The 12484-nt window shown below is 39.8% G+C and overlaps 1 protein-coding gene across 1 annotated transcript in view; it reads right to left on the minus strand.

Moving 5' to 3' along the window:
- The window catches only part of TBC1D5 (TBC1 domain family member 5), a 533564-nt gene that overhangs the window by 12351 nt on the left and 508729 nt on the right, over positions 1 to 12484 (minus strand). Inside the window, exons 21-22 of the mRNA XM_060248746.1 lie at positions 2855 to 2934; positions 1447 to 1623 (exon numbers count right to left, since the gene is read on the minus strand). Of these exons, the coding sequence (XP_060104729.1) occupies positions 1447 to 1623; positions 2855 to 2934 (257 nt within the window). The remainder of the gene's footprint in view (positions 1 to 1446; positions 1624 to 2854; positions 2935 to 12484) is intronic.

A 12484-nucleotide genomic window follows, 5' to 3' on the forward strand; every position in this document is an offset into this window, starting at 1 on the left:
CCCTTTCTCACAATACAAGAACTCGTGGGCATTCGATGAAATTGCTGAGCAGACAGGTTAAAACAGATAAAAGGAAGTACTTCTTCACCCAAAGGGTGATTAACATGTGGAATTCACTGCCACAGGAGGTGGTGGCGGCTACAAGTATAGCCACCTTCAAGAAGGGTTTAGATAAAAATATGGAGCACAGGTCCATCAGTGGCTATTAGCCACAGTGTATGTGTGTATATAAAATCTTTTGCCAATGTGTGACACAGAGTGTTGGACTTGATGGGCCGTTGGCCTGATCCAACATGGCTTCTCTTATGTTCTTATGAATATCAATGCTTTTAGCCTTAATGGAAGGGGAGTTCCAGATCCTTTCCCAATCATTTTCCTCTAGGCTTTGAGGTAGCATTGAGTTCCAATTATATTATAATATATAATATATTCTTATATTAGAGTGTGGATAAAAATGAAGAAAGTCAATTAAATAATTATATATTTTAGAAAGCAAACCTTTCTTACCAATGCCAATCTCTTTAAGCAAGACCTCAAATGGCATCAATTCATATCTAATGGTTTCTTATATTCGATTTAACTATTCCAGTAGATTTTAAACTTCTTTTATTTGATACCTGGCCTGATAAATTGGTGAGTAAAGATCAGAAATGTTTAATCTTGACAATGTTGGCAATAGATCGTATGACAATTACTAAAAATTGGAAACCCCCACATACTCCCATGATTGAAATGTGGTGTGATAAGTTATGGAGCCAGTATGTAATGGATAAGACTTTCTTCAAAATGATACTGATTTGGCTATAGATTATGATTTGCTTTGGGCCCTGGTTTTGGAATTCTTTGGGAATATTTCCTTTTTGCCTAATAGAATGAACTGTAGGCTTTTTCTTAATTCTTAAAACCTAGCATATTATGTATTGTTTTTGTAAATTGTTTTTTATATGCATCCAATGATCTAAATTGGATTCTTGTATGTTAGATTTATATTTCTGTTATTTATTTTTCCTATATTCCCTATGTTCCCCTTGTATTGGATTAGAGGCAATAAAATAAATTTTCTACTCGAAAAAAGAAAAGAAAAAAGAGAACACAAGTAATTAAACCAGTATTTGTTGAGGCAAACGATGTTTTGGGTACTTTTGTCTGTGAGGAACCTCAGTTTCATAAAATAATACTGAACAGAACCCACAAAAAATTCACCACAGGAAGGTTGAAGCTCTCTTTATTGCTAAATTTTTTTTAAAAAAGAATCTGTATTAAACTTTCTTTTTTTAAAAAAAAAATCTTCTAGGGCTGTATTCATTGTATTTTTTTTAGGAATATTGCCTTCAACTCAGAGAGCCTTGCTTATGAGGAAACACACAAAGAACAGAAATGCCAGTCTTTCTTTCATGTTATTTTCTGAGCTATAAAAAATCCTTCTTAAAGACACATTTACTTTACCTTCTCCACTGGCGGGAGGGGCTGCTTTGTGACAGAAAGCTCCTTAGCAGAATCACCTGCCCCCTTGCTCTGATTGCTGGAACAGTAATGATCATCTTCTATTGTGATCTGTTCATTCTCCTCCGCCTCCAACTGGCTCTGATTGAAACGCAGGGAACCTTTCAGAATATCCTTGATCTGTTTGTCAAGAAATTGGGGGGGGGGGCATTATTGAGTTGTAGCTAACATCTGCGACTTAAAGGCCGTCCCTCTTCACAAACAACCTCCTCATAAACACCCTCCATACCCCATTGCTTGCCTGAACTGTTCAAGGAAACTTACAAAGTGACAATAGTGCTTCACAGTTAAAGCATCAGACCATTAATGAACCTCCTAGTGAGGATAGTGAGATGTACAGAATATATTTAAAAGAAATATGCCAGTTCCCCCAGATGTAATTAAAGCATTGGCATATGTGTCTCAGTGAACTGATTAAAGCCCCTTCAAGGACCAGGCTACGCAGCTCTGACAAACTGCAAGAGCATACACAGATCATTACTAATATTCCTGCCGAATGCAGATATTTCTTTCCTCACAACTACAATGCATATTGCATATTAGGAAGAATGATGGTATATGCATGATTAGAAGAGCTCATCCACACTGCAGCTCTCAGTGACAGCAGGCAGAGCAGGAAAGGTTTGTCGCTGTACAAGAAATTATTTAAAATTAAATAAATCCCCCAATCAATCCAAGTGACTACCAGGTAGCTATCTTTGGTCAAGATATACTTTGCCAAGTTTACAGGGGGAAGGCATTCTAGAGTAGCGGGTCAGCCACTGCTACTGCCTATATGTACTTTACTTCTTTATCGCATGAAGCTGGTACACATGAGATTCTTGGTTGACATTCGCTTCATATATTCCATGAAGCATTCAGGCATCATAAACTAATAAGGTTCCTGTGCTCCCCTCTCTCCCCATGTGCAATGCAGAAACTGAAGTGCCAACTGAATTTTGTTGTGATGCCCCAAACAACAAACTGTAGTTTGTTCTGTTCTCCATAAACCAGGATCAAACTGTGGAACATAATCTTGATATGGAAGCAAGAAAAAGAAACCACAGTCTGTTTCAGTCAGTTTGGATGTCAAAACCATTTTCCATCTGTACATCATGTTTTAGCCACAGTTATTTAGCTTTGAAGAAGTCAAAGCAAGGTCCAGGACACTGCCCCCCCCCCCCCCCCCCCCCCCGGTTTCCAAATAGAAGAAGTCAGAGACAACAGTGAGTCATTTCCATGGCTTTAGTACTGCCATGGAGAACAAGGTATTTGAAAGGTGATGTTTTCTCCACAATGATTAACCATAACTATAGCAATTCATAATACTTGTGTATCAAACAAAACATCTTCAATCCATCTAACACAATACCTGCTTTAATGCAGCCAGGGAAACCAAAATCTCATCTTCTTTCTCCAAGTGCTCCTGCAGTATGACATCCTGGATATTTCCTGCAACACCAAAACACAATTCATAAGACACAACCAGGATAACATGCTCATACCAGAATAAATTTAACATAGCAATCACACATATGGCTAACAAACACATACTTTTTAACTTTTACTGAGTGTACCTAAAAATGAGGAGCTTGGGATGAGAACCCCCCAAAATCTTCAGTCATTGTTCACAATTAATATCCATATACCATGCCAAGTAAGGATTTGATGGTGAAGCAGGAAAGAAGTCATGGTTTCTACTCTAGTACCAATACATACCACAGGTCACAGCAGAGCTACCTGGCATGCACAATTTCCCCCCCTCCCCTATTTTCAATCACACCTGATAATTCCCAGAGATACAGACAGCAAAAGAATTTCTGGTTCTTCGTAAATTTCCATGCATGCCCCTGCTCCTTTTCAATCCCAGGTCAGTCACTGATGGTTCAATGGTTGAGTCTATAGAAGGGGTGTCGACCTCAATTGTTATGAGAGCCAGTTTTGACATAAATGAGACCTTGTCAGGCCAGCCATGTGTGTCATAAAATGTAATGCCAAGTAGCGAAAATATAAACTTTATAAAAGGCACAGACAAACACAATTAATTTTTTTTAAAAAATAAAACATACTTAAAACATTAGCATGATTGCAATAATTTGTTTACCAGTCTCTGATAAGTGATACTTCTTGCTCCAAATTATTGCATCAAAATCTGGAGACAATGCCTGTGCTCTAGCAATCTTGACTATGCTGTTCAGGTGTTGTTCAGGTGTGCATCTGTATGTTGCAAACCTACTTTTCATTTATTGACATTCATTACAGAAATTTCATGATCAATGCTTTGATCCTAAGATCCGGAAGAAAACATGAAATGGCTGGGCATTGTGAGCTTTTGTATGCAAGTTGCTTCATGTGCTGCTTAAGAACATGTGAAGGCACCATGACACAGGCTGAAGGCTATGTGTTTGTCCACAAAACTATAGTCTTCCCCAGAGAAATGACTACAACTCCCATGAGGTAGTACATGAACAGAGAGACAGCCATGTATAGTGGTCAGGATCAGCCTATTATCTGGGAAGTCTAAGTTCAAAAGGTGAAAGAAAAATCAAAGGAAATGTGCTGGGTAAATTTGGTCTGGATACACACTCTCAGCCTAATCCTGGCTTGTTACTCTTCTTCTGAATAGTTCACATGCTTTCCTGCTGAGAAAGACTGGATAATGTGAGCATGAATTCTGTGATAAAAGGAGGAGGCAAACCCAGTTGCACCCAGGGGTCCCCTGGCATAACAAGCCAACAAAACACATACTTTCTCTCTCTCTCTCTCAAGGCAAAAAACTCATTCCTTGAATAAAATGTTGTTGGTCGGGGAATTGGGCAAAGGAAACTCTCCCTCTTTCCTTCCCTCCCCAGGGTATGAGGAGGGAGAGGAGCCTCAGCCAACAGAAATTAGAGAGGCTTGGCTCAGTAGCTCTGCTGTGTGATTGAGAGAGCCTGGCACCCCAGGCTCTCTTACTCACAAAGCAGAGCTACAGAGCCAAGCTCTTCCATTGGCTGAGGCTCCTCAGCCAAAGAGTGAGAGGCTACTTGGCTCAGCTGCCTCATCACAGGAAAGAAATTAAAAAATGGTGACTGAAGGAACAAGAGAGGGAGAAAGAAGCAGATGACAGTCAGTTGCTGGCAGGCCTGACAGGAGCCCTGTTGGGGCCAGATCAGGCCCAGGACTGGATGTTCAACATCCTTGGGCTAGAGTTTGTAAGTCACAAGACCCAACATTTTCATCATGGCTTGCGGTGTGTATGTAATCTAGGAGCTCTCTCTCTATTAGTTCTTAGATTGCAAAAGAGATTTTGCAGGTTCATTTTAATCTGAGGATCTGCCCATTTTCATTTGATTGTGTTTGAATAAATGTTTTTCAATAAGTAATTTTTATTTTTGAAACTTAGGTTGAAATATCCATAGATCTCTGCTTTTCCGTGTGAGGAGAGATGTGTGAGAGAGACTGAATTTATGTGAGTTATAATTATGTATTCTTTACATATTGAGTGTCTGTTACAGTGTGGTAAGACTTTAAAGAGGTACATACTTCCTAGTGGGGATGGGGAAGAAACAGGAACATGTGAATCATGAAAAAAGTAAAAGAGGATGTAGAGACAATTAACTATTGATAAGACAAAAGGAAGGAATAGAAGACACCAATCAATGGGAAAGAAGAGAAAGTCTAAACAAATCACTTTGTAAAAGATACACACTGGTAATGGATATAGTGGGGGGGGGGGTGCAAGCCACAAGGTCAGGTAAATGTATTAGCAGCTTAACAACTAACAGTTAACAGCTAGCAGCTTTCTTATTCAAGTGGATTTTATATTGGGGCTGAATAGATGCAAGTTATTTTGACATTAATCAAATTTCATGGCCATCTGAATTAATATAGTAAACTTATCATATGAGTTAATGCAAGAACACCTGGAATAACAACAGGCAGGAGTTTTAAATTCTGCAATGCAGGTTAATATTTTATTATTTTGCCCTAGTTCAAGACTGTATTTGTATCAATAAGTTTGTATTACATATATGATAAAATAGCTATCCAGTCTACATGTTTACTTTATAGCCAAATCTGAGGATATTTGAATCCAGAGATCGGAGTACTGAACAGGCAAGACAGCTCATTCTACAAACCTGAACAATGCCCTAGATTTGAGGAAAAATCTGAAATCTAAACACACACACGCACACATATTTGGGGGAATTTAACTTCCCTCCAATGATAAATGAAGCACCTATAGCTTTAAGCAGCAGACTTCTTTAATTATTGTTGCTAGGCAGCCACAGATTCCAGGCTTGGTTCTGTCAGTAAAACGCAGGGGGGATGGGACCTTTCCCAGAACTATTTTTAGCCTTTGAGAAAGGACTCTTTGGGGCCAACCCTAAAGAGACAAGGAAGCAGAAAAAGGGGAGAGTCTATGGAGTCTTTCAGGAAAGGGAAAGAGGAAATAGTCGGGGAGGGGGAAATGAGATGCTTCCAGTAAGTCCTTGTGGGTTCCCGCTTGCCTGATATAGTTGTTATCAACTGTAATATCTTTTATAAAATAATAAAAATGTCATGAACTGCATTAAAACAGAAGAAAGGCTTGGGATATCTTTGCTGGAACAATGAATTTATGAAGCTGTATTATGAAACAGATAAATTATTTGCAAGACAAACAAAATGTTGTTTTTGATTTCTAAATAGCATTTTTAGTTATGACTGGTGTTGTTCAGAAGCAGATGAAACCCATGATTCTGCTTCACAAAATATTCAATTAATGTACACACTTCAATATTTGTCTACTACTCTGACAAAAGATGTCTTTATTTCAAAATAAATGCCTAGCAATTGGTGATACATTCCTAGTGATTTTGCATACACAGATTAGGATTTAATCAGAGACACTGGCTGTAAAAATGAACAATACCAACAATTTGATAAGTGTTTCTAGGGAGAAGATGTAATTTGCAGCCTGCACTGTTCAGTAGAGCATACAGACGGGTCTCTCATTCAAAACCTGAGGTTTAAATTCCAGGGGATACTGAAATATGTTAGTGCATCAAAGAAAACAACCTATCAGTGGGACACGGTGATTCCTGGATACAAGTTATATTGGAAGAATAGGGAGGGAAGGGTTGGAGGTGGGGGGGCTCTGTATGTCAGAGAAGGTATACAGTCCAGTAAGACTGAGGTCAAAGAATTAGATTCCCTTCTAGAAATTATTTGGGTTGAAATAGAGGGCCAAAAGGAAATTTAACTATGGGAGTTTGTTATCGCCCACCAAATCAAAAGATAGAGGATGATTATAATATGATGGAAGGTTTAAAGATAGCGGCTAAACGTAAAAACTGTGTCGTAATAGGTGATTTTAACTACCCGCAGATTGATGGGGTCAATATGTGTTCAGGTCGAGAGAAAGAGATTGAGTTTCTAGATGCTCTCAATGACTCTGCTATGGAGCAGATGGTAACAGAACCTACTGGGGTGGGGCGATCCTGGATTTAGTCCTAAGTAATGCCCAAGACTTGGTGAGAGATGTAAAAGTGATCACACCGCTTGGGAGCAGTGACCATAACGTTATTGATTTCTCCATTTGTATAAATAGAGAGTTGCCCCAAAAGACCAGCACGGCCATGTTTAACTTTAAAAGGGGTAAATTCTCTGAGAGGCATGTGAAGAGGAAGCTGAAAGGAAAGGTAAATACAGTCAAAACCCTTGAAAAAGTTTGGAGGCTATTTAAAACTACAATCCTAGAAGCTCAGATGAAATATATACCACAAGTTAGGAAAGGCACAAACAGGTATAAGAAAAGGCCTGCATGGTTAACAAACAAAGTAATGGAAGCTGTAAAAGGTAAGAAGGACTCCTTTAAGCGGTGGAAAGCTAGTCCAAGTGAGATTAATAAAAGGGAACACAGGCTGTGGCAAATCAAATGCAAGACTGTGATCAGGCAGGCAAAAAGGGACTATGAGGAGCATATTGCAAAAAACATAAAGACAAACAATAAAAATTTCTTCAAATATATTAGAAGCAGGAAACCAGCCAGGGAGGCAGTGGGGCCCTTGGATGACCAAAGGGTAAAAGGATTACTGAAGGAGGATAGGAAAATGGCTGAGAAGCTGAATGCATTTTTTGCCTCTGTCTTCACTGTGGAAGACGAGAAGTGTTTGCCTGCTCCAGAACCACTAATTTTGGAAGGGTGTTGAAAGACCTGAGTCAGATTGAGGTGACAAGAGAGGAGGTCCTACAACTGATAGACGAATTAAGAACTAATAAGTCACCAGGTCCGGATGGCATACATCCAAGAGTTCTGAAAGAACTCAAAGTTGAACTTGTGGATCTTCTGACAAAAATATATAATCTTTCATTGAAATCTGCCTCCGTTCCTGAGGACTGGAAGGTAGCAAATGTCACCTCCATCTTTAAAAAGGGTTTCAGAGGAGAGCCAGGAAATTACAGGCCAGTCAGTCTGACTTCAATACTGGGAAAGTTGGTAGAAACCATTATCAAGGACAGAATGAGTAGGCACACTGATGAACATGAGTTATTGAGGAAGACTCAGCATGGGTTCTGTAAGGGAAGATCTTGCCTCACTAACCTGTTACATTTCTTTGAGGTGGTGAATAAACATGTGGGCAAAGGAGACCCAATAGATGTTGTTTACCTTGACTTCCAGAAAGCTTTTGATAAAGTTCCTCATCAAAGGCTCCTTTGTAAGCTCGAGAGTCATGGAGTAAAAAGACAGGTCCTCTTGTGGATCAAAAACTGGCTAATTAATAGGAAGCAGAGAGTGAGTATAAATGGGCAGTCTTCACAGTGGAGGACGGTAAGGAGTGGGGTGCCGCAGGGCTCAGTACTGGGTCCCATGCTCTTTAACTTGTTCATAAATGATTTGGAGTTGGGAGTAAGCAGTGAAGTGGCCAAGTTTGCGGATGACACTAAATTGTTCAGGGTGGTGAGAACCAGAGAGGATTGTGAGGCACTCCAAAGGGATCTGTTGAGCCTGGGTGAGGGGCATCAACGTGGCAGATGAGGTTCAATGTGGCCAAGTGCAAAGTAATGCACATTGGGGCCAAAAATCCCAGCTACAAATACAAGTTGATGGGGTGTGAACTGGCAGAGACTGATCAAGAGAGAGATCTTGGGGTCGTGGTAGATCACTCACTGAAAATGTCAAGACAGTGTGCGATTGCTATAAAAAAGGCCAACGCCATGCTGGGAATTATTAGGAAGGGAACTGAAAACAAATCAGCCAGTATCATAATGCCCCTGTATAAATCGATGGTGCGGTCTCATTTGGAATACTGTGTACAATTCTGGTCACCGCACCTCAAAAAGGATATTATAGCATTGGAAAATGTCCAGAAAAGGGCAACTAAAATAATTAAAGGGTTGGAACACTTTCTCTATGAAGAAAGGTTGAAATGCTTGGGGCTCTTTTGCTTGGAGAAACGTCAACTGCGGGGTGACATGATAGAGGTTTACAAGATTATGCATGGGATGGAAAAAGTAGATAAAGAAGTACTTTTCTCCCTTTCTCACAATACAAGAACTCATGGGCATTCGATGAAATTGCTGAGCAGTCGGGTTAAAACGGATAAAAGGAAGTACTTCTTCACCCAACATCTGGAATTCACTGCCACAGGAGGTGGTGGCGGCTACAAGCATAGCCAGCTTCTCTTATGTTCTTACTAAATTAAAAAGTGGAAATACTTCAGTTCAGGGGCAGAGCAATTAGTCTGCCATAAAGATCAACTGTGAAATAAATATATATTTTTAAAATTGTGAAAAAATATACTGAACCAAAGTGCTAGGATGAATTTGCAAATAACTCATACAGTAGAGAGTGGGGCAGAGCCTCCAAGCTGTACACAAGATGCTTGAGTGGATTCCAAGCCTCTACTGACCCAATCTACTGATATCTTGGCCTCATCTCTACTGGATTTGGTTAATCACAGAACTACTGTGAATATTTTGCTCTTGGATACATTTGAAGAGAGAATTCAAAATGGCTACTGCCACTGAACTGCTGTGGCTATTGATAATTCATTGATGGTGGCCCTCTTAAGAGAAACCCTCAAGAATGCCAAAGGCATTTAAGAAGTACAGGTGTGACTGCTCTCTCTCAAATCTGAGCTCACTGAAATCTCTTCAAAAGCAGGCAACTGAACAGCTAAATAAAGTTCCTATATCTGCTTCCATCCAACAGCTTCAATCCGAGGTAACAGCTTTAAAATCCAAATTTTTTAAAAAGCAGAAACCATTGTAATAATCCTCACCTAGTGAGAGTCAGAGAATGTGTACAAGGAACAAACATGGTGATCATTATTCAACTTATTTTAAGAGGCACCCTGTCCCTGCCAGAAGATTATAATCTTATTATAGGGAGGGCTCACAAATCCTTGGGTCAGATCTGGGATACAGCAATCCATCCAAGGGCTATAAAACTTTGCCACCAACTTTTGCCTATTAAACTTTGCCACCAAGGAAGACCTTTTAGAATGAGCTAGAAGGTTGGGTCAGCTGAAATGGGACCAGGTAAAATTAAGATTTTCCTCTTCAATGATTTTCCTAAAGAAATTGTTGGATTTATACATGCAAGGGCTCTGGCCCAGGAAAAAGTTATTGAAGCCTTTATGAAATACCCAGCAGTATTCTTTGATACTGATATAACAACATCAGTATCAAAAAAGTTTCAAGCCCCCGATGAAGCAGAGGCCTTTCAAAATTCCTTGTAATTTAACTCATTTTGTTTTATTCTTCTTGATCCTGGATGGTTTACTGCAGAAATAACTATTTTGCAGGGGTTATTTTGTAGAAAAATAGGTAGTGGAGCTCATCCAGGGATTGTTATGCAGCTGCACATACTATTCAATGGAGAAGGAGGTGGAACTCTCAGGAGGAGGAACTCTCAGAAAGGTTCAGGAGCTGCACTCCTGTGAGCTCCCACTGAATCTGAGGCCTGGTTATTTGAAAATTCTGTATCTGCTTTGCTTTATAGTTTGATGGAACTTTACAAGGTTGATGACTATGAGCATTCCCGGGAACATTCATGGAAGTGAAGATCTTCTGTCTTAACTGACTCTAGAACTGTTGTGTACATACTGTCAGACACTGGAAAGTTACCATGGTATAATATGATGCTGGGTCTGAAATGCAATGAACTGCTTAGCTTAACTGACTCCATTTTCTAACATATGTCACTAACCCCAAGTAGAAACCTTGCATATCAAAGCAGAAGTAAAGTTGCTACTAACACCGGTGTGAATTCCTGTCCTTGATACTAACAAAGGCAACCTCCCTTTGAAGATAAAATGCCTCAGGGAAGGCCGGTTGAGCCGTCCCTGTGAGAATGGGAACCGCAACGAGATAAGAGAAAACAACCGTGTGAATTGTATCACTCTATTGTGGGAATGTAGATTTGTTTAGAAACCTTTGATGTACAACTCGTTAAAATATCTATGCTTCTAGGGAAAAGTATCAGTTCCAATCTTTTGCTGCGCTCAGAAACTATGAACTATCAAATAAAGGCTTAACATTGTAACAAATGGAGTTTGCTTAATTTGAAGTTCCATGTCTGACACATACTGTAAACCTGAACATCGACCAAAATAGCCAGCGTGGAAGAGACCCCCTCTGAGAAACTAGTGTGCCTGCTGGCATAACTCACTGACCATCTCCTCTATCAATGTCAGACTAAAGACTCAAATTTCTACTGCTATTTAATATCCTGAGAAAAACTGGAGACTCAGGCAAGACAGGGTGGACTCGCCAACACTCTCGCAACGTTTTCAACCATTTCCCCTTCATCTATGTGTCTTTCTTGCAACTTTCTTCGTTGCTTTTTCTGTTTTGTCCCCCTCCCTTTCCCCTTCATTCCCCCAAACTTCTAGCAGGGACAGATTGATCCTAGATTATTCCTAAATAGGGTTAATGCTGAGCTTGTTTGCCTACTGATATCCATAAACAATATTATCATCATACTTTTAATATTGAACCCTGTTTAAACTGACAGTCATAACCTGGAATATTAAGAGTCTTTATTAATATTAAGAGCCCCAATAAGACTGCATAATATTATGCAGTCTTAAAGAAACAATGTTCTAGTATTGCCATGCTTCAAGAAACACATGTGCCTCATGGAGAACATGATAAGCTTCTTAAAGAATGAGTGGGAAAGGCTTGCTGTTCTGGGAACTCTACTAAGGCTCAGGAAGCTGCAATTTTATTGCATAAAAATCATTGCATGGAAGTCGACTCTAATCAGACACTGAAAGGAGAGACATCTTTCTTTCAGTTAAATGTGATCAATCTATATTTGTATTAGGCAACATTTATTATAATAATTGCCTATCTTTAGACAAAAGTAACAGGAGTTTTCACGCTAGAAGCTGATCCAGATCTACTCTGTAAGGCGATATGCGTGATTACAGTCTACATCATGTATGGCATCCACTCCACCCATGAGACAGAGATTATACATTTATTTCCCATGCGCATAAAATTAACCCACAACTGGGGTGCGGTCACACTCACCATTAAATCCATCTGCAACGCGCCTCTATTATAATCCGCACAACCAATTTCCCAATCAGACAACAGCCGGGCTCCCGTTCTATCCCATGTGGGTCCCATTGCTGGTCGATCAGAGTGCTCTACCAGACCTCGTTTCATGAGACGTCAATCTGCATTAGCGCAGGTGCAGTGATGCCCGCTATCTGCACTATCGAGCAGATCCAGTGTCTCCTCCCTTCTCCATGAGAGACCTCGCACACCCACCATGACCTCGTTCTTGAGGGCGGGGATGCGCATCGCTTTTAAATGGGTCGGATCACTAACAGTTTTGCTAGTCCGCTGGCACTACTTTTCCAGCACGAGCATTACGCGTGCAGAAAAAAACCCAGGAATTCTGACGGAAGACTATAAGATAGCACACTGAGACTGATTGATGTATTGATGTATTTGTTTTTTTAATTATGTAAATTATTATTGTATTTTAATTCTTGAATTTTATTGTTAGAACTTTTATGTT

Source organism: Heteronotia binoei, chromosome 10, assembly GCF_032191835.1.
Source record: "Heteronotia binoei isolate CCM8104 ecotype False Entrance Well chromosome 10, APGP_CSIRO_Hbin_v1, whole genome shotgun sequence".
Lineage (NCBI taxonomy): Eukaryota > Metazoa > Chordata > Lepidosauria > Squamata > Gekkonidae > Heteronotia > Heteronotia binoei.